The 20,257-nt window shown below is 66.1% G+C and overlaps 1 protein-coding gene across 1 annotated transcript in view; it reads right to left on the bottom strand.

The window, feature by feature from the left end:
* The window catches only part of LOC134509431 (ryanodine receptor 1-like), a gene marked incomplete at its 3' end in the record, with an annotated part of 64,090 nt that overhangs the window by 16,651 nt on the left and 27,182 nt on the right, over positions 1-20,257 (bottom strand). The window contains exons 17-26 of the mRNA XM_063321966.1: positions 13,580-13,686; positions 13,410-13,461; positions 12,469-12,552; positions 12,275-12,374; positions 12,044-12,123; positions 9,727-9,803; positions 8,481-8,554; positions 7,002-7,019; positions 640-720; positions 306-394 (exon numbers count right to left, since the gene is read on the bottom strand). Coding sequence (XP_063178036.1) covers positions 306-394; positions 640-720; positions 7,002-7,019; positions 8,481-8,554; positions 9,727-9,803; positions 12,044-12,123; positions 12,275-12,374; positions 12,469-12,552; positions 13,410-13,461; positions 13,580-13,686 — 762 coding nt within the window. The remainder of the gene's footprint in view (positions 1-305; positions 395-639; positions 721-7,001; positions 7,020-8,480; positions 8,555-9,726; positions 9,804-12,043; positions 12,124-12,274; positions 12,375-12,468; positions 12,553-13,409; positions 13,462-13,579; positions 13,687-20,257) is intronic.

Raw genomic sequence — 20,257 nt, 5'->3', positions numbered from 1 at the left:
ATGGGGACCACCAGAGGCACATGGGGATGGGGACACGGGGACCACCATCAGCACGAGGACACGGGGACGGGGACGTGGGGACCACCAGAAGCACACGGGGACGGGGACACGGGGACCACCAGCAGCAGGAGGACGTGGGGACACGGGGACGGTTGGGGACCCGGGATGGGACGTGGGTCAGGGATGGTGGGTTGGGGCTGAGGCAGAGCCGTGGGGGGGTCGGTGTCAGGGCCGGGGTCAGGGGGCCGGGGTCCAGGCTGGAGAGCACGGTGTGGGGCGCCGTGGGGCGCCGTGGGGCTGGCTACCTGCAGGCGCAGCAGGTAGTCCACGGTGCAGATGATGATGTTGATGGTGGTGGTGTTCCCCGTCTGGGTGCGCAGGTAGTTCTGGAAATCTGTGGGGCGGGGAGGGGCGGGGGGGGAGAAATGGGGTGACACCAGCCCCACGGCCACCCTACCGCCGCCCCACGGCTGCCCCATAGCCCCCACGCCCGCCCCGCGGCCTCTCCTGCTCCATGGCTCCTTCTGCCCCACGGTCCTCCACGGCTCCTTCTCCTGCCCCACGGGTCCCCCAGAGACCCTTCCCCGCCCCAGGGCCCCCCGCGCCCCATAGCGCTGCCCCATAGCTGTGTCCCCTCACCGTTGTTGTGCCCCTCGCACAGCAGCTGCAGCAGCCGGAACAGATCCTGCGTGAACTCGTCGTCCGACATCACCTTCTCCCCTGGGGACGGGGACACCACGGGGACAACGGCGGGGCGGGGGGGGGGGGGGAGGCGGCGTCACGGGTGGCCGAGGCCAGGCCACGCCGGGGCGGGGGGGGACACGGGGACACGACACGGACAGAAGGGGACACCCCGGGGTGGCGTTGGGGACACCCCGGGGTGGCACAGGGACATGCCAGGGGGGGCACGGGGACACCACAGGGGGGCTTGGGGACATGCCAGGGTGGCTTGGGGACACCCCGGGGTGGCACAGGGACACTAGGGGTGGCATGGGGACATGCCAGGGGGGCACGGGGACACCCCGTGGTGGCATGGGGACACTGGGGGTGGCATGGGGACACCCCGGGGTGGCACGGGGACATGCCAGGGGGGCACGGGGACACCCCGTGGTGGCACAGGGACACTAGGGGTGGCATGGGGACACCCTGGGGTGGCACAGGGACACCTTGAGGTGGCACGGAGACATGCCAGGGGGGCATGGGGACACCCCAGGGGGGCTCGGGGACACCCCGTGGTGGCACAGGGACACTAGGGGTGGCATGGGGACACCCCGTGGTGGCATGGGGACACTGGGGGTGGCACGGGGACACCCCAGGATGGCACAGGGACACCTTGGGGTGGCACGGGGACATGCCAGGGGGGCATGGGGACACCCCAGGGGGGCTCGGGGACACCCCGTGGTGGCACAGGGACACTAGGGGTGGCACGGGGACACCCCGTGGTGGCATGGGGACACTGGGCGTGGCACGGGGACACCCCAGGATGGCACAGGGACACCTTGGGGTGGCACAGGGACACCTTGAGGTGGCACGGGGACAGGCCAGGGTGGCACGGGGACACCCCAGGGGGGCTCGGGGACATCCCGTGGTGGCATGGGGACACTGGGGGTGGCATGGGGACACCCCAGGATGGCACAGGGACACCTTGGGGTGGCACGGGGACATGCCAGGGGGGCATGGGGACACCCCAGGGGGGCTCGGGGACACCCCGTGGTGGCACAGGGACACTAGGGGTGGCACGGGGACACCCCGTGGTGCCACGGGGACACCGGGGGTGGCATGGGGACACCCCGGGGTGGCACAGGGACACCTTGAGGTGGCACGGGGACATGCCAGGGGGGCACGGGGACACCCCGTGGTGGCACGGGGACACTGGGGGTGGCATGGGGACACCCCGGGGTGGCACAGGGACACCTTGAGGTGGCACGGGGACATGCCAGGGGGGCACGGGGACACCACAGGGGGGCTTGGGGACACCCCGTGGTGGCACAGGGACACTGGGGGTGGCACGGGGACACCCCGTGGTGGCATGGGGACACTGGGCGTGGCACGGGGACACCCCGTGGTGGCACGGGGACACCTTGGGGTGGCACAGGGACACCTTGGGGTGGCACGGGGACAGGCCAGGGGGGCACGGGGACACCCCAGGGTGGCTTGGGGACACCCCGTGGTGGCACGGGGACACTGGGGGTGGCACGGGGACACCCCAGGATGGCACAGGGACACCTTGGGGTGGCACGGGGACAGCGGGGGGCAGCATGGGGACACCCCATGGTGGCTCGAGGACACCCCATGGTGGCACAGGGACAGGCCAGGGTGGCACGGGGTCACCCCATGGTGGCTCGGGGACACCCCGTGGTGGCAGGGGGACACGGGGGGTGACAGGGGGACACGGGGGGTGGCAGGGCGTTAGCTGGGGGAGGGGACAGCCAGCGGGGGGGGGGCCATGCTGGGGGGACGCCGTCGGGGGGGGCAGCCGGGGGACGCGGGGACACGGCGGGGGACAGGGCACGGGGGGGTGGGGGGGGGACGACACGCCGGTGCCACCCCCCGACAGCACCCCCAGCCCCGAGACCTACAGACCCTATAGACCCTATAGACCCTATAGACCCTATAGGCCCTATAGACGCACACTATAGACCCTATAGACCCTATAGACCCACCCTATAGACCCTACAGACGCACCCTATAGATCCTATAGACCCTATAGACCTGCGGTGACACCCCCGAGACCTATAGACCCTATAGACGCACCCTATAGTGACACCCTATAGACCCTATAGACCCTACGGTGACACCCCCGAGACCTATAGACCCTATAGACGCACCCTATAGTGACACCCTATAGACCCTATAGACCCCACGGTGACACCCCCGAGACCTATAGACCCTATAGACCCTATAGACCCACCCTATAGACCCTATAGGCCCTATAGACGCACCCTATAGATCCTATAGACCCTATAGACCCACCCTATAGACCCTACAGACGCACCCTATAGACCCTATAGACGCACCCTATAGATCCTATAGACCCTATAGACCTGCGGTGACACCCCCGAGACCTATAGACCCTATAGACGCACCCTATAGTGACACCCTATAGACCCTATAGACCCTACGGTGACACCCCCGAGACCTATAGACCCTATAGACGCACCCTATAGTGACACCCTATAGACCCTATAGACCCCACGGTGACACCCCCGAGACCTATAGACCCTATAGACCCTATAGACCCACCCTATAGACCCTATAGGCCCTATAGACGCACCCTATAGATCCTATAGACCCTATAGACCTGCGGTGACACCCCCGAGACCTATAGACCCTATAGACCCACCCTATAGACCCTATAGGCCCTATAGACCCTATAGACCTGCAGTGACACCCCCGAGACCTATAGATGCCATAGACCCTATAGACGCACCCTATAGACCCTATAAACCCTATGGTGACACCCACGAGACCTATAGACCCTATAGACGCACCCTATAGTGACACCCTATAGACCCTACGGTGACACCCCTGAGACCTATAGACCCTATAGACCCTACGGTGGCACCTCGAGCCCTATAGACCCTATAGAACCACCCTATAGACCCTGTGCTGACACCCCTGAGACCTACAGACCTTACAGTCACACCCTATAGGCCCTACGACGACACCCCCAGCCCTACAGACCCTACAGATGTGCCCTATAGACCCTGCAGTGACACCCTATAGACCCTGCGGTGACAGCCCCAGCCCTATAGACGCACCCTATAGACCCTGCGGTGACACCCTATAGACCCTACAGTGACAGCCCCAGCCCTATAGACGCACCCTATAGACCCTGCGGTGACAGCCCCAGCCCTATAGACCCTATAGACGCACCCTATAGACCCTGCGGTGACAGCCCCAGCCCTATAGACCCTATAGACGCACCCTATAGACCCTGCGGTGACACCCCCAGCCCTATAGACCCTATAGACGCACCCTATAGACCCTGCGGTGACAGCCCCAGCCCTATAGACCCTATAGACGCACCCTATAGACCCTGCGGTGACAGCCCCAGCCCTATAGACCCTATAGACGCACCCTATAGACCCTGCGGTGACACCCCCAGCCCTATAGACCCTATAGACGCACCCTATAGACCCTGCGGTGACAGCCCCAGCCCTATAGACCCTATAGACGCACCCTATAGACCCTGCGGTGACAGCCCCAGCCCTATAGACCCTATAGACGCACCCTATAGACCCTGCGGTGACAGCCCCAGCCCTATAGACCCTATAGACGCACCCTATAGACCCTGCGGTGACAGCCCCAGCCCTATAGACCCTATAGACGCACCCTATAGAGCCTGCGGTGACAGCCCCAGCCCTATAGACCCTATAGACGCACCCTATAGAGCCTGCGGTGACAGCCCCAGCCCTATAGACACACCCTATAGACCCTGCGGTGACAGCCCCAGCCCTATAGACCCTATAGACGCACCCTATAGAGCCTGCGGTGACAGCCCCAGCCCTATAGACCCTATAGACGCACCCTATAGACCCTGCGGTGACAGCCCCAGCCCTATAGACCCTATAGACGCACCCTATAGACCCTGCGGTGACACCCCCAGCCCTATAGACCCTATAGACGCACCCTATAGACCCTGCGGTGACACCCCCAGCCCTATAGACCCTATAGACGCACCCTATAGACCCTGCGGTGACAGCCCCAGCCCTATAGACCCTATAGACGCACCCTATAGAGCCTGCGGTGACAGCCCCAGCCCTATAGACCCTATAGACGCACCCTATAGACCCTGCGGTGACAGCCCCAGCCCTATAGACCCTATAGACGCACCCTATAGAGCCTGCGGTGACAGCCCCAGCCCTATAGACCCTATAGACGCACCCTATAGACCCTGCGGTGACAGCCCCAGCCCTATAGACCCTATAGACGCACCCTATAGACCCTGCGGTGACAGCCCCAGCCCTATAGACCCTATAGACGCACCCTATAGACCCTGCGGTGACAGCCCCAGCCCTATAGACCCTATAGACGCACCCTATAGACCCTGCGGTGACACCCCCAGCCCTATAGACCCTATAGACGCACCCTATAGACCCTGCGGTGACAGCCCCAGCCCTATAGACCCTATAGACGCACCCTATAGACCCTGCGGTGACAGCCCCAGCCCTATAGACCCTATAGACGCACCCTATAGACCCTGCGGTGACACCCCCAGCCCTATAGACCCTATAGACGCACCCTATAGACCCTGCGGTGACAGCCCCAGCCCTATAGACCCTATAGACGCACCCTATAGACCCTGCGGTGACACCCCCAGCCCTATAGACCCTATAGACGCACCCTATAGACCCTGCGGTGACAGCCCCAGCCCTATAGACCCTATAGACGCACCCTATAGACCCTGCGGTGACAGCCCCAGCCCTATAGACCCTATAGACGCACCCTATAGAGCCTGCGGTGACAGCCCCAGCCCTATAGACCCTATAGACGCACCCTATAGAGCCTGCGGTGACAGCCCCAGCCCTATAGACACACCCTATAGACCCTGCGGTGACAGCCCCAGCCCTATAGACCCTATAGACGCACCCTATAGAGCCTGCGGTGACAGCCCCAGCCCTATAGACCCTATAGACGCACCCTATAGACCCTGCGGTGACAGCCCCAGCCCTATAGACCCTATAGACGCACCCTATAGACCCTGCGGTGACACCCCCAGCCCTATAGACCCTATAGACGCACCCTATAGACCCTGCGGTGACACCCCCAGCCCTATAGACCCTATAGACGCACCCTATAGACCCTGCGGTGACAGCCCCAGCCCTATAGACCCTATAGACGCACCCTATAGAGCCTGCGGTGACAGCCCCAGCCCTATAGACCCTATAGACGCACCCTATAGACCCTGCGGTGACAGCCCCAGCCCTATAGACCCTATAGACGCACCCTATAGAGCCTGCGGTGACAGCCCCAGCCCTATAGACCCTATAGACGCACCCTATAGACCCTGCGGTGACAGCCCCAGCCCTATAGACCCTATAGACGCACCCTATAGACCCTGCGGTGACAGCCCCAGCCCTATAGACCCTATAGACGCACCCTATAGACCCTGCGGTGACAGCCCCAGCCCTATAGACCCTATAGACGCACCCTATAGACCCTGCGGTGACAGCCCCAGCCCTATAGACCCTATAGACGCACCCTATAGACCCTGCGGTGACACCCCCAGCCCTATAGACCCTATAGACGCACCCTATAGACCCTGCGGTGACAGCCCCAGCCCTATAGACCCTATAGACGCACCCTATAGACCCTGCGGTGACAGCCCCAGCCCTATAGACCCTATAGACGCACCCTATAGAGCCTGCGGTGACAGCCCCAGCCCTATAGACCCTATAGACGCACCCTATAGACCCTGCGGTGACACCCCCAGCCCTATAGACCCTATAGACGCACCCTATAGAGCCTGCGGTGACAGCCCCAGCCCTATAGACCCTATAGACGCACCCTATAGACCCTGCGGTGACAGCCCCAGCCCTATAGACCCTATAGACGCACCCTATAGACCCTGCGGTGACAGCCCCAGCCCTATAGACCCTATAGACGCACCCTATAGACCCTGCGGTGACAGCCCCAGCCCTATAGACCCTATAGACGCACCCTATAGACCCTGCGGTGACACCCCCAGCCCTATAGACCCTATAGACGCACCCTATAGACCCTGCGGTGACAGCCCCAGCCCTATAGACCCTATAGACGCACCCTATAGACCCTGCGGTGACAGCCCCAGCCCTATAGACCCTATAGACGCACCCTATAGAGCCTACAAGAAAACCGCCCAGCCCTATAGCCCCTACCACGCCCCCCCCCCAAGCCCCTATAGCCCCAGCCCTATAGCCCCTGTACGACACCCCCCCCGCCCCCAAAGCCCTATAGGTTCTATACGACCCCCCCCCCAGCCCTATGGATCCTATACGCCCCCCCCGGCGGGTATTTACCGTTCTCACGGCTGATGACTGGCAGCAGGAGCCGGGACGGGAGAGAAGGGAGAGAGGAGTGAGCGGGGGGGGGCATTAGGGGCTGGGGGGGGCATTAGGGATGGGGGGGGCATTAGGGATGGGGGGGGCATTAGGGATGGGGGGTCATTAGGGGTTGGGGGGGTCATTAGGGATGGGGGGGTCATTAGGGGTTGGGGGGGCATTAGGGATGGGGGGGCATTAGGGATGGGGGGGTCATTAGGGGCTGGGGGGGCATTAGGGATGGGGGGGCATTAGGGGTTGGGGGCATTAGGGATGGGGGGGGCATTAGGGGTTGGGGGGGTCATTAGGGATGGGGGGGCATTAGGGCTGGGGGGGGCATTAGGGATGGGGGGGCATTAGGGATGGGGGGGGCATTAGGGATGGGGGGGCATTAGGGGTTGGGGGGGTCATTAGGGATGGGGGGGTCATTAGGGATGGGGGGGCATTAGGGATGGGGGGGTCATTAGGGGTTGGGGGGGCATTAGGGATGGGGGGGGCATTAGGGGTTGGGGGGGGCATTAGGGATGGGGGGGTCATTAGGGGTTGGGGGGTCATTAGGGATGGGGGGGCATTAGGGATGGGGGGGTCATTAGGGATGGGGGGGGCATTAGGGATGGGGGGGCATTAGGGGCTGGGGGGGCATTAGGGATGGGGGGGTCATTAGGGGCGGGGGGGGCATTAGGGGTTGGGGGGGCATTAGGGATGGGGGGGCATTAGGGATGGGGGGGGCATTAGGGGTTGGGGGGGCATTAGGGGCTGGGGGGGGCATTAGGGGTTGGGGGGTCATTAGGGATGGGGGGGTCAATAGGGATGGGGGGGGCATTAGGGGTTGGGGGGGCATTAGGGGCTGGGGGGGGCATTAGGGGTTGGGGGGTCATTAGGGATGGGGGGGTCAATAGGGATGGGGGGGGCATTAGGGATGGGGGGGCATTAGGGGTTGGGGGGGGCATTAGGGATGGGGGGGCATTAGGGGTTGGGGGGGTCATTAGGGATGGGGGGGCATTAGGGATGGGGGGGGCATTAGGGGTTGGGGGGCATTAGGGCTGGGGGGGCATTAGGGATGGGGGGGCATTAGGGGCTGGGGGGGTCATTAGGGATGGGGGGGCCATTAGGGCTGGGGGGGCATTAGGGGTTGGGGGGGGCATTAGGGAGGGGGGGGGTCATTAGGGCTGGGGGGGGTCATTAGAGATTTGGGGGGGGGTCATTAGGGCTGGGGGGGGGGTCATTAGGGGCTCAGAGCCACAATTAATAGCGGGGGCTCGGGGGGGGGGGGGGGGGGGCAGCGCAGTGGGACGGGGACCCCCCCCCCCCCCACCCCGGGCGGCAGCTCCCCCCCTCTCCCCCCCCCCCCCCCCCAGCACCAGAGGGGACGGGGGCGGGGGGGGGGGTGTGTGTGTGTGTGTCCCCGGGGGGGGGGGGGGGTGTCCCGGGGGGGGGCAGGGCCCCCCCCCCACTCACTGGTCCCCTCCTCCGTCACCATCCCCAGTCCCTCCGCCTTGTTCTGCCGCTCGAAGGCGTTCAGGTCCAGCACGCTGCGGGGGGGGGGGGGACACACATTGAGGGGGGGGGACACCCCCAAAACCCCCCCACCCCCCCCCCCCCACCGGGCTGGGGGTCCCTCGTTCCCACGGGGGGTCCCCAATTCCCACAGGGGCACCCCAGAACTCACGGGGGTTCCCAATTCCCATGGGGTTCCCTGATTCCCACGGGGGGACCCCAAAGCTCAGGGGGGTCCGTGATTCCCACGGGGGTCCCCGATTCCCACGGGGGTCCCTGATTTCCACGGGGGGGACCCCAGAACTCACGGGGGTCCCCAATTCCCACGGGGGATCCCTCGTTCCCACGGGGGGTCCCTGATTCCCACGGGGGGACCCCGATTCCCACGGGGGTCCCCGATTCCCACAGGGGGACCCCAGAACTCACGGGGGTTCCCGATTCCCACGGGGGTCCCCAATTCCCACGGGGGGTCCCTCGTTCCCACGGGGGGTCCCTGATTCCCACGGGGGGACCCCGATTCCCACAGGGGGACCCCAGAACTCACGGGGGTTCCCCGATTCCCACAGGGGTCCCCAATTCCCACGGGGGGTCCCTGATTCCCACGGGGGTTCCCGAAGCCCATGGGGTTCCCCGATTCCCACGGGGGTCCCCGATTCCTATGGGGTTCCCCGATTCCCACGGGGGTCCCTGATTCCCACGGGGGTCCCCAATTCCCACAGGGGGGTCCCTCGTTCCCACGGGGGGTCCCCGATTCCCACGGGGGGACCCCGAAGCCCATGGGGTTCCCCGATTCCCACGGGGGGTCCCCGATTCCTATGGGGTTCCCCAATTCCCACGGGGGTCCCTGATTCCCTCGGGGGGTCCCCGATTCCTATGGGGTTCCCCAATTCCCACAGGGGGTCCCCGATTCCCACAGGGGGGACCCCAGAAGTCACAGGGGTTCCCGATTCCCACGGGTGTCCCTGATTCCCACGGGGGGTCCCCGATTCCCATGGGGTTCCCCAATTCCCACGGGGGTCCCTGATTCCCACGGGGGTCCCCGATTCCCACAGGGGGACCCCAGAACTCATGGGGGTCCCCGATTCCCACAGGGGGACCCCGAAGCCCATGGGGTTCCCCGATTCCCACGGGGGTCCCTGATTCCCATGGGGGGTCCCCAATTCCCGCGGGGGGTCCCCAGTTCCCGCGGGGGTCCCCGGGGTGTCACCTGCAGGTCTGCATGAGGGCCTGGACGCTCTGGAAGAACCCGACCTCCCGCTTCTCCTTCAGGTAATCCAGCATCTTCTGCGGGGACACGGCGGCACGGGGACACGGGGACGTGGGCGTGGGGACGCGGGGACATGGGGACACGGGGATGTGGGGACACGGGGACACGGGGACGTGGGGACACAAGGACGCAGGGATGTGGGGACACAGGCGTGGGGACACAGGGACGCGGAGACACGGGGACGTGGGGACATGGGGACATTGGGACACGGGAACACGGGCGTGGGGATGTGGGGACACGGGGATGTGGGGACACGGGGACATTGGGACGTGGGGACATGGCGACATGGGGATGTGGGGACACGGGGACACGGGCGTGGGGAGGTGGGGACACAGGGACGCAGGGACGTGGGGACATGGGGACATTGGGACATGGGGACATGGGGACGCGGGGATGTGGGGACACGGGGACATGGGGACACAGGGATGTGGGGACACCATGAGGACATGGGGACATGCAGACATGGGGATGTGGGGACATGGGCACACGATGGGGACATGGGGACACACAGACATGGGGACACACAGACATGGGGACGTGGGGACGTGGGGACACCATGAGGACATGGGGACACATAGATATGGGGACATGGGGACGTGGGGACATGGGGACACCATGAGAACATGGGGACACGGGGACACACAAGACATGGGGACACACAGACCTGGGGACATGGAGATGTGGGGACATGGGGACACCATGAGGACATGAGGACACCCAGACCTGGGGACATGGGGACGTGGGGACATGGGGACACCATGAGGACACGGGGACATGGGGACACACAGACATGGGGATGTGGGGACGTGGGGACATGGGGACACCATGAGGACATGGGGACACACAGACATGGGGACACACAGACCTGGGGACACGCAGACCTGGGGACATGGGGATGTGGGGACATGGGGACACCATGGGGACATGGGGACATGGGGACACACAGACATGGGGACATGGGGACGTGGGGATGTGGGGACATGGGGACACCATGAGGACATGGGGACACGGGGACACACAGACATGGGGACACGCAGACCTGGGGACATGGGGACGTGGGGACATGGGGACACCATGGGGACATGGGGACATGGGGACACACAGACATGGGGACATGGGGACGTGGGGACATGGGGACACCACGAGGACATGGGGACACCCAGACACGGGGACACACAGACATGGGGATGTGGGGACGTAGGGACACCATGAGGACATGGGGACACCCAGACATGGGGACACCCAGACCTGGGGACATGGGGACGTGGGGACATGGGGACACCATGGGGACACGGGGACATGGGGACGTGGGGACATGGGGACACACAGACATGAGGACACACAGACATGGGGACGTGGGGATGTGGGGGCATGGGGACACCACGGGGACATGGGGACATGGGGACACGCAGACCTGGGGACACGGAGACGTGGGGACATGGGGACGTGGGGACGTGGGGACACCACGGGGACATGGGGACATGGGGACACACAGACATGGGGACATGGAGATGTGGGGACATGGCGACACCATGAGGACATGGGGACACACAGACATGGGGACACACAGACCTGGGGACACACAGACCTGGGGACATGGGGACGTGGGGACATGGGGACACCATGAGGACATGGGGACATGGGGACACACAAGACATGGGGACGTGGGGATGTGGGGACATGGGGACACCATGAGGACATGGGGACACGGGGACACACAGACATGGGGACATGGGGACGTGGGGACATGGGGACACCATGAGAACATGGGGACACGGGGACACACAAGACATGGGGACACGCAGACCTGGGGACATGGAGATGTGGGGACATGGGGACACCATGAGGACATGGGGACACCCAGACCTGGGGACATGGGGACGTGGGGACATGGGGACACCACGGGGACACGGGGACATGGGGACACACAGACATGGGGACGTGGGGACGTGGGGACATGGGGACACCATGAGGACATGGGGACACCCAGACATGGGGACACACAGACCTGGGGACATGGGGATGTGGGGACATGGGGACACCACGGGGACATGGGGACGTGGGGACATGGGGACACCATGAGGACATGGGGACACACAGACATGGGGACATGGGGATGTGGGGGCATGGGGACACCATGAGAACATGGGGACACGGGGACACGCAGACCTGGGGACACGGAGACGTGGGGACATGGGGACACGCAGACATGGGGACGTGGGGACAGGGGGCCACCTGGGGGGCCGCCTCCTCCTACCTGCTGCACCTGGGCGTTGCCCCCGTTGAGGATGGAGATGCCCAACTTGAGGGTGGAGGACACCATGGCGCCCCGCTCCCCTGCCAACGCCGGCCCTCGCCGTCACCCTCAGGCGCGCCGGGAGGGAGGGGAACCCCCCCGCCCCCCCCCACACAACCCCCCCCCACACACCGCGAGTGGGTGGGGGGCGTGGGTGGGGGGGGGGTTGTCCCCTGTGTCCCCCCCCCTCACCCTTGCAGGCGCTGATCATCTGCAGCACCATCTCGGCCGCCCCCCGCGTGTGCAGCCGGGCCTGTTGGTAGAGCAGCTTCTGCTTCTCCATCTCCTTCTCCTGCCAAAATTTGGGGGGGGGGGGTCAAGGAGGGGGGGGTGGTGTTTTTTTTTGGGGGGGGGGGCGTCGGTGAAGGTGCCCCCCCCGCGCCCACCTCAAAGGAATCCTCGGCTTCTTCCTCCTCCTTCTCCTCCTCCTTCTCCTCCTCCTCCTCGTCGCCTTCCTCCGTGTGGCAGCTCTTGGGGGGGGGGGATTGTGCCCCAGGTTGGGGGGGGGTGTGTGTCCCCCCCCCCACCATCACGGGGGTCCCCAAAATCCCTAAGGACACCCCCCCCCCCAAAAACCCCTGAAATCCGCCCCCCCCCCTTCAAGAAGGGGCAAATCCCAGCCCCACGCCGGGACTTGGGGGGGTTGTGGGGGGGGGACACACACTCACACGATTCCTGGGGGGGTGTCCCCAATTGTCCCCCCCCCCCCCCCCCAATATCCAATACCATCCCGGGGGTCCCCAAAATCCATCGAGGCCCCCCCCCCCCCAACCCCTGAAATTTGCCCCCCCCCCCCCCCCTTCAAGAAGGGGCAAATCCCAGCCCCACGCTGGGACTTGGGGGGGGGGGGGACACAATCTGGAGGGGGGTGTCCCCAACTGTGCCCCCCCCCCCCCAGTACCATCCCGGGGGTCCCCACAATCCCTGTGCCCCCCCCCCAAGCCCCGAAATCCCCCCCCCAACCCCTGAAATCCACCCCCCCCCCCACCCACTTTCAAGAAGGGGCAAATCCCAGCCCCACGCCGGGACTTGGGGGGGGTTTTGGGGGGCTTTTGGGCGGGGGGGGGACACGCACACGCTCCTTTGGGGGGGGGGTGTCCCTAGTTGTGCCCCCCCCCCCCCAAGTACCATCCTGGGGGTCCCCAAAATCCCTGTACACCCCCCCCCCCCCCCAACCCCCGGCACAAGGGAGAGGGCGCAGCCCCACAGCGGGACACGGGGCGGTTTTTGGGGGGCGGGGGGGGGGGCACAAGGGGACAACGTGGGGGGGGGGCAGGGTGTGTGTGTGGGGGGGTCACGGGGTGGCGGGGGGGGGGCCGGGACCCACCTTGGCCATGATGCCGGCGTACGCCATGTACAAATGATCCTTCTCCAACTTACTGCGGGATTTTGGGGGGGGACGCATATAAGGCTCATTCGGGTCCCCCGGGGGGGACACGACACAGCCCCAGGTATCAGGGTGCCCCCCCCCCCAAATTAATCCCCCCCCCCCCCCACCTTTTCTCCGTCAGCGCCGTGCGGCTGAAGTGCAGGATGAGCTGGTGCAGGGGGTCCGGCTTCTTCTCCCGCTCCTCTTCCTCCTCCTCCTCTTCCTCCCCCGATTTCTAACGGCCGCCGGCATCAGCTTGCGGGGGGGGGGGGGGTCCGGGGGGGTCCCCCCCCCCTCCTCTTCCCCTTTTCCGTCCCCCCCCGGCCCCGTTTCCCTCACCGAGAGGTCGTCGATCATGCGATCCTCGAAGGGATGCTCCTCCGTCAGCAGCCAGGAGAGCTTGTACGCCTCCAGGAACATGTTACAGGCCCGGTGCCTGGGGGGGGGGACACGCCGGGGGGGGGACACACATGGTGACAAGGGGGGGGGCAGGTCCCCAGGAGAGGGAAGGAAGGGGAGGGGGGGGCGCTGGGGGGGTCGGGGGATCCAGCCCCGGGGGCTCCCGGTTGCTGCCAGTTGCACCCAGGGGCTCCCGGTTGCCCCCAGAAGGGCTCTGGGGTGCCCCGGGGGGGCTCCCACTTACCCCCAGTTGCACCCAGTTACTCCCAGTGGCCCCCAGAAGGGCTCTGGGCTGCCCCGGGGGGGCTCCCAGTTACCCCCAGTTGCACCCAGGGGCTCCCAGTTACTCCCAGTTGCACCCAGTTACTCCCAGTGGCCCCCAGAAGGGCTCTGGGCTGCCCCGGGGGGGCTCCCACTTACTCCCAGTAGCCCCCAGTTGCACCCAGGGGCTCCCACTTACTCCCAGTTGCACCCAGGGGCTCCCAGAAGGGCTCTGGGTTGCCCCGGGGGGGCTCCCAGTTACCCACAGTTGCACCCAGTTACTCCCAGTGGCCCCCAGAAGGGCTCTGGGCTGCCCCGGGGGGGCTCCCACTTACTCCCAGTAGCCCCCAGTTGCACCCAGGGGCTCCCGGTTGCCTCCAGAAGGGCTCTGGGTTGCCCCGGGGGGGCTCCTACTTACTCCCAGTTGCACCCAGTTACTCCCAGTGGCCCCCAAAAGGGCTCTGGGCTGCCCCGGGGGGGCTCCCACTTACCCCCAGTTGCACCCAGGGGCTCCCAGTTACCCCCAGTTGCCCCTAGTTACTCCCAGTTGCCCCCAGAGGGGCTCTGGGCTGCCCCAGGGGGGCTCCCAGTTACCCCCAGTTGCACCCAGGGGCTCCCAGTTACTCCCAGTTGCACCCAGTTACTCCCAGTTGCCTCCAGAAGGGCTCTGGGTTGCCCCGGGGGGGCTCCCACTTACTCCCAGTAGCCCCCAGTTGCACCCAGGGGCTCCCAGTTACTCCCAGTTGCACCCAGTTACTCCCGGTTGCCCCCAGAAGGGCTCTGGGGTGCCCCGGGGGGGGCTCCCAGTTACTCCCGGTTGCACCCAGGGGCTCCCAGTTACTCCCAGTTGCACCCAGTTACTCCCGGTTGCCCCCAGAGGGGCTCTGGGTTGCCCCGGGGGGGCTCCCAGTTACTCCCAGTTGCACGCAGTTACTCCCAGTCGCACCCAGTTACTCCCGGTTGCCTCCAGAAGGGCTCTGGGTTGCCCCGGGGGTGGCTCCCAGTTACTCCCAGTTGCCCCCAGCTGCCTCCCAGTTGCTCCCAGGGGCTTCCCAGTTGCCCCCAGCTGCCTCCCCGTTGCTCCCAGGGGCTTCCCAGTTGCCCCCGGCATTCCCAGTCTTCCCCAGGGGGTTCAGAGTCCCGCCCCCCAGCCCCTCCCAGCCCCTCCCAGTCCCTCCCAGTGCTCCCAGTGCCCACCTGGGCAGGTTGTAGAGGGGGGTCATGCGGAAGCAGGCGACGACGGCGCGGCGGCGCTGCTTGGAGAGCAGCTTGTGCCAGACGGCCTTCTTCGACTTGTAGGGGTGCTCCGTCTGGGGGGGGCGCGGGCACGGGGGGGGTCACCCGGGCACCCCCACACCATCCCCCCGGGACCCCCCCGCCGCCCCCCAGGGACCCCCAGGACCCCCCCGGGACCCCAACCTGCTCGAGGTGGTAGAGCACGGCCAACATCTAGACCCCAAAGACCATCCAGACCCCCTCAGGGCCCCCCCAGGACCCCCCCAGGCCCCCAACCTGCTCGAGGTGGTAGAGCATGGCCAACATCTAGACCCCAAAGACCATCCAGACCCCCTCAGGGCCCCCCAGGACCCCCCCAGGACCCCCCCGGGACCCCAACCTGCTCGAGGTGGTAGAGCACGGCCAACATCTAGACCCCAAAGGCCATCCAGACCCCCCCAGGGCCCCCCAGAACCCCCCAGGACCCCCTCGGGACCCCAACCTGCTCGAGGTGGTAGAGCACGGCCAACATCTGCACCCCAAAGACACCCCAGGGCTCCCCAGGACCCCCCCCAGGACCCCAACCTGCTCGAGGTGGTAGAGCACGGCCAACATCTAGACCCCAAAGACCATCCAGACCCCCCCAGGGTCCCCCCAGGACCCCCCCGGGACCCCAACCTGCTCGAGGTGGTAGAGCACGGCCAACATCTAGACCCCAAAGACCATCCAGATGCCCCCAGGGTCCCCCCAGGACCCCCCCAGGACCCCCCCGGGGCCCCCAACCTGCTGAAGGTGGTACAGCACGGCCAACATCTAGACCCCAAAGACCATCCAGACCCCCCCAGGGCCCCCCAGAACCCCCCAGGACCCCCCCGGGACCCCAACCTGCTCGAGGTGGTAGAGCATGGCCAACATCTAGAACCCAGAGACCATCCAGACCCCCCCAGGGTCCCCCCAGGACCCCCCCGGGACCCCAACCTGCTCGAGGTGGTAGAGCACACTCAACATCTAGACCCCAAAGGCCATCCAGACCCCCCCAGGGCCCCCCAGAACCCCCCAGGACCCCCCCGGGACCCCAACCTGCTCGAGGTGGTAGAGCACGGCCAACATCTAGACCCCAAAGACCATCCAGACCCCCCCAGGGTCCCCCCAGGACCCCCCCAGGCCCCCAACCTGCTCAAGGTGGTAGAGCACGGCCAACATCTAGACCCCAAAGACCATCCAGACCCCCCCAGGGCCCCCAAGGACCCCCCCAGGACCCCCCCGGGACCCCAACCTGCTCGAGGTGGTAGAGCATGGCCAACATCTAGACCCCAAAGACCATCCAGACCCCCCCAGGGCCCCCCAGGACCCCCCCAGGACCCCCCCGGGACCCCAACCTGCTCAAGGTGGTAGAGCACGGCCAACATCTAGACCCCAAAGACCATCCAGACCCCCCCAGGGTCCCCCCAGGACCCCCCCAGGCCCCCAACCTGCTCGAGGTGGTAGAGCACGGCCAACATCTAGACCCCAAGGACCACCCAGACCCCCCCAGACCCCCCCAGGACCCCCCCGGGACCCCAACCTGCTCAAGGTGGTAGAGCACGGCCAACATCTAGACCCCAAAGACCATCCAGACCCCCCCAGGGTCCCCCCAGGACCCCCCCAGGCCCCCAACCTGCTCGAGGTGGTAGAGCACGGCCAACATCTAGACCCCAAAGACCATCCAGACCCCCCCAGGGACCCCCCTGTGACCCCAACCTGCTCGAGGTGGTAGAGCACGGCCGAGACCTCCTGCACCCTCCGGACAATCTTCTCGGGGCTGTCGGAGTCCTCGGCTTTGCCGGCCATCTCCCGGTACAGGGCCATCTGCCACCGCATGGACGAGTTGTTCTCGCACTGGGGACACGGAGGGGGGAACGACGACACGGTGACCACGGGGACATGGTGGGACACACGGGGATCGAGGCACCCCGACGACCGCGGGGACCACGGGGGGACGCTGCGGGGACAGGGAGGGGACACGGTGGGGACGGGCCACCTCACCTTGCCCTGCAGGTGCAGGTTGTTGGTGAGGAACTCCCGCACCTCCTCATCCGTGTCCTTCTGCAGGGGGACACAGGACGGGGCCACCTCAGGGGCCGTCCCCCGCCCCGGGGGGAGATGTCCCCGAGCCCCCGGGGGGGGGGGGACACGTCCCCGAGCCCCAGGGAGGGGACACCCACCAGGGCGTAGCGGCCCTTGGCCAGGCTGATGAGCTCCTGGTCGGTGGGCGAGCACATGTTGAGGCCGATGGGCAGCATCTTCTTCAGGGTGGCGACGATGAGGGAGGTGTGGACGGAGTAGCGGTCCCCGCGCCGCTTCTTCTTCGTCCGCTCCTGCTCCGAGCCGCCCCCCTGCGGGGACAGGGACGGGGACGGGGACAGGGGGGGACACGGCGCGTCAGGGCCACCACCACCCCGGGCCAAGGGGTCCGGCGGGGTCAGGGACTGGAGTTCCACGTCACGGGGACGGCGGCGGCGGCGGGACCCAACCCCCCCGTGCCGTAGGGACGGGGGACGTCAGCACCAGGACCCCAAAGTCACGGGGATGGGGACGTCGGTGTCCCCCATAAGGGTGAGGGACGTCAGGACCCCCATGTCACAGGGATGGGGACGTCGGTGTCCCCCATGAGGGACATCAGTGTCCTCCATAAGAGTGAGGGACATCAGTGTCCTCCATAAGGATGGGAGACATTAGCACTGGGACCCCAAAGTCACAGGGATGGGGACATCGGTGTGCTCCATAAGGGTGAGGGACATCAGTGTCCTCCATCAGGGTGAGGGACATCAACACCAGGACCCCCAAGTCACAGGGATGGGGACACCTTGTCCCCCATAAGGGTGAGGGACATCAGTGTCCTCCACAAAGGTGAGGGACATCAAGGACCCCCATGTCACAGGGATGGGGACATCAGTGTCCTCCATAAGGGTGAGGGACATCAACACCAGGACCCCCAAGTCACAGGGATGGGGACATCGGTGTCCCCCATAAGGGTGAGGGACATCAGGACCCCCATGTCACAGGGATGGGGACATTGGTGTCCCCCATAAGGACGGGGGACATCAGGACCAGGACCCCAAAGTCACAGGGATGGGGACATCGGTGTCCCCCATAAGGGTGAGGGACATCAGCACCAGGAGCCCTGTGCCGCTGGGGACATCAGGGCCGGGACCCTGGTGCCACACGGCTCCAGAGGTCCCAGATGTGGGGCAGGATGTGCCTTTGGGGATCCCAGCCCTGGTGGCCCCATAGAACAAGACCCAGGAGGGGTCCTGGGGGTCCCAGCCCTGGTGGCCCCATAGAACAACACCCTGGAGGGTCTTTGGGGGTCCCAGCCCTGGTGGCCCCATAGAACAACACCCTGGAGGGTCTTTGGGGGTCCCAGCCCTGGTGGCCCCATAGAACAACACCCTGGAGGGTCTTTGGGGGTCCCAGCCCTGGTGGCCCCATAGAACAACACCCTGGAGGGTCTTTGGGGGTCCCAGCCCTGGTGGCCCCATAGAACAAGACCCAGGAGGGGTCCTGGGGGTCCCGGCCGTGGCGGCCCCATAGAACAACACCCTGGAGGGTCTTTGGGGTTCCCAGCCGTGGTGGCCCCATAGAACAACACCCTGGAGGGTCTTTGGGGGTCCCAGCCCTGGTGGCCCCATAGAACAAGACCCAGGAGGGGTCCTGGGGGTCCCGGCCGTGGCAGCCCCATAGGGCAGGACCCCAGGGCGGGGGCCGGGGTCCCGGGCCCCCTCCCCGCGCGGCGTGGCCCCGCTAACCTGGCCGTCTCCGGACTAGGTGCCAGCACCCGCAGCCGAGGGCAGGAGAGAAGAGACAGCGTTAGGTCCCCGGCCCCACGGCGCCGGGCGCAGACGCGGGGGTCCGGAGCCCCCTGGAGAAGGGGCTTGGGGGGGGCAGCAGGTGGGTTGGGAGGGATGGGGACACCTGGGGTTGGGTGGGTTTGGGGGCACGGGGTGGGCTTGGGGGGTGGTTTGGGGCACCAGGGATGGGTTTGGGGGCACTTTGGGGGCACGGGGTGGGTTGTGGGGTGGTTTGGGGTCACCGGGGGTGGGTTTTGGGGCACTTTGGGGGCACAGGGTGGGTCGGGGGGTAGGTTTGGGGTCACCAGGGGTGGGTTTGGGGGCACTTTGGGGGCACGGGGTGGGTTGTGGGGTGGTTTGGGGGCACAGGGTGGGTTGGGAGGGATGTGGGGCACCTGGGGTTGGGTGGGTTTGGGGGCACGGGGTGGGTTGTGGGGTGGTTTGGGGGCACCAGGGGTGGGTTTGGGGGCACTTTGGGGGCACGGGGTGGGTTGTGGGGTGGTTTTGGGGGCACCAGGGGTGGGTTTGGGGGCACTTTGGGGGCACGGGATGGGTTGTGGGGTCGTTTGGGGGCACGGGGTGGGTTGGGAGGGATGTGGGGCACCTGGGGTTGGGTGGGTTTGGGGGCACGGGGTGGGTTGTGGGGTGGTTTGGGGGCACCAGGGATGGGTTTGGGGGCACTTTGGGGGCACGGGATGGGTTGTGGGGTGGTTTGGGGGCACGGGATGGGCTGTGGGGTGGTTTGGGGTCACCGGGGGTGGGTTTGGGGGCACTTTGGGGGCACGGGGTGGGTTGTGGGGTGGTTTGGGGGCACAGGGTGGGTTGGGAGGGATGTGGGGCACCTGGAGTTGGGTGGGTTTGGGGGCACGGGGTGGGTTGTGGGGTGGTTTGGGGGCACGGGGTGGGTTGTGGGGTGGTTTGGGGTCACTGGGGGTGGGTTTGGGGGGTGGTTTGGGGTCACCGGGGGTGGGTTTGGGGGCACTTTGGGGGCACGGGATGGGTTGTGGGGTGGTTTGGGGCACCGGGGGTGGGTTTGGGGGCACTTTGGGGGCACGGGATGGGTTGTGGGGTGGGTTTGGGGGCACGGGGTGGGTTGGGAGG

This window comes from Chroicocephalus ridibundus, unplaced genomic scaffold (genome assembly GCF_963924245.1).
Source record: "Chroicocephalus ridibundus unplaced genomic scaffold, bChrRid1.1 SCAFFOLD_497, whole genome shotgun sequence".
Classification (NCBI taxonomy): Eukaryota; Metazoa; Chordata; class Aves; order Charadriiformes; family Laridae; genus Chroicocephalus; species Chroicocephalus ridibundus.
The sequence above is the reverse complement of the archived record's forward strand: the minus strand, read 5'-3'. Positions and strand labels throughout refer to the sequence as shown.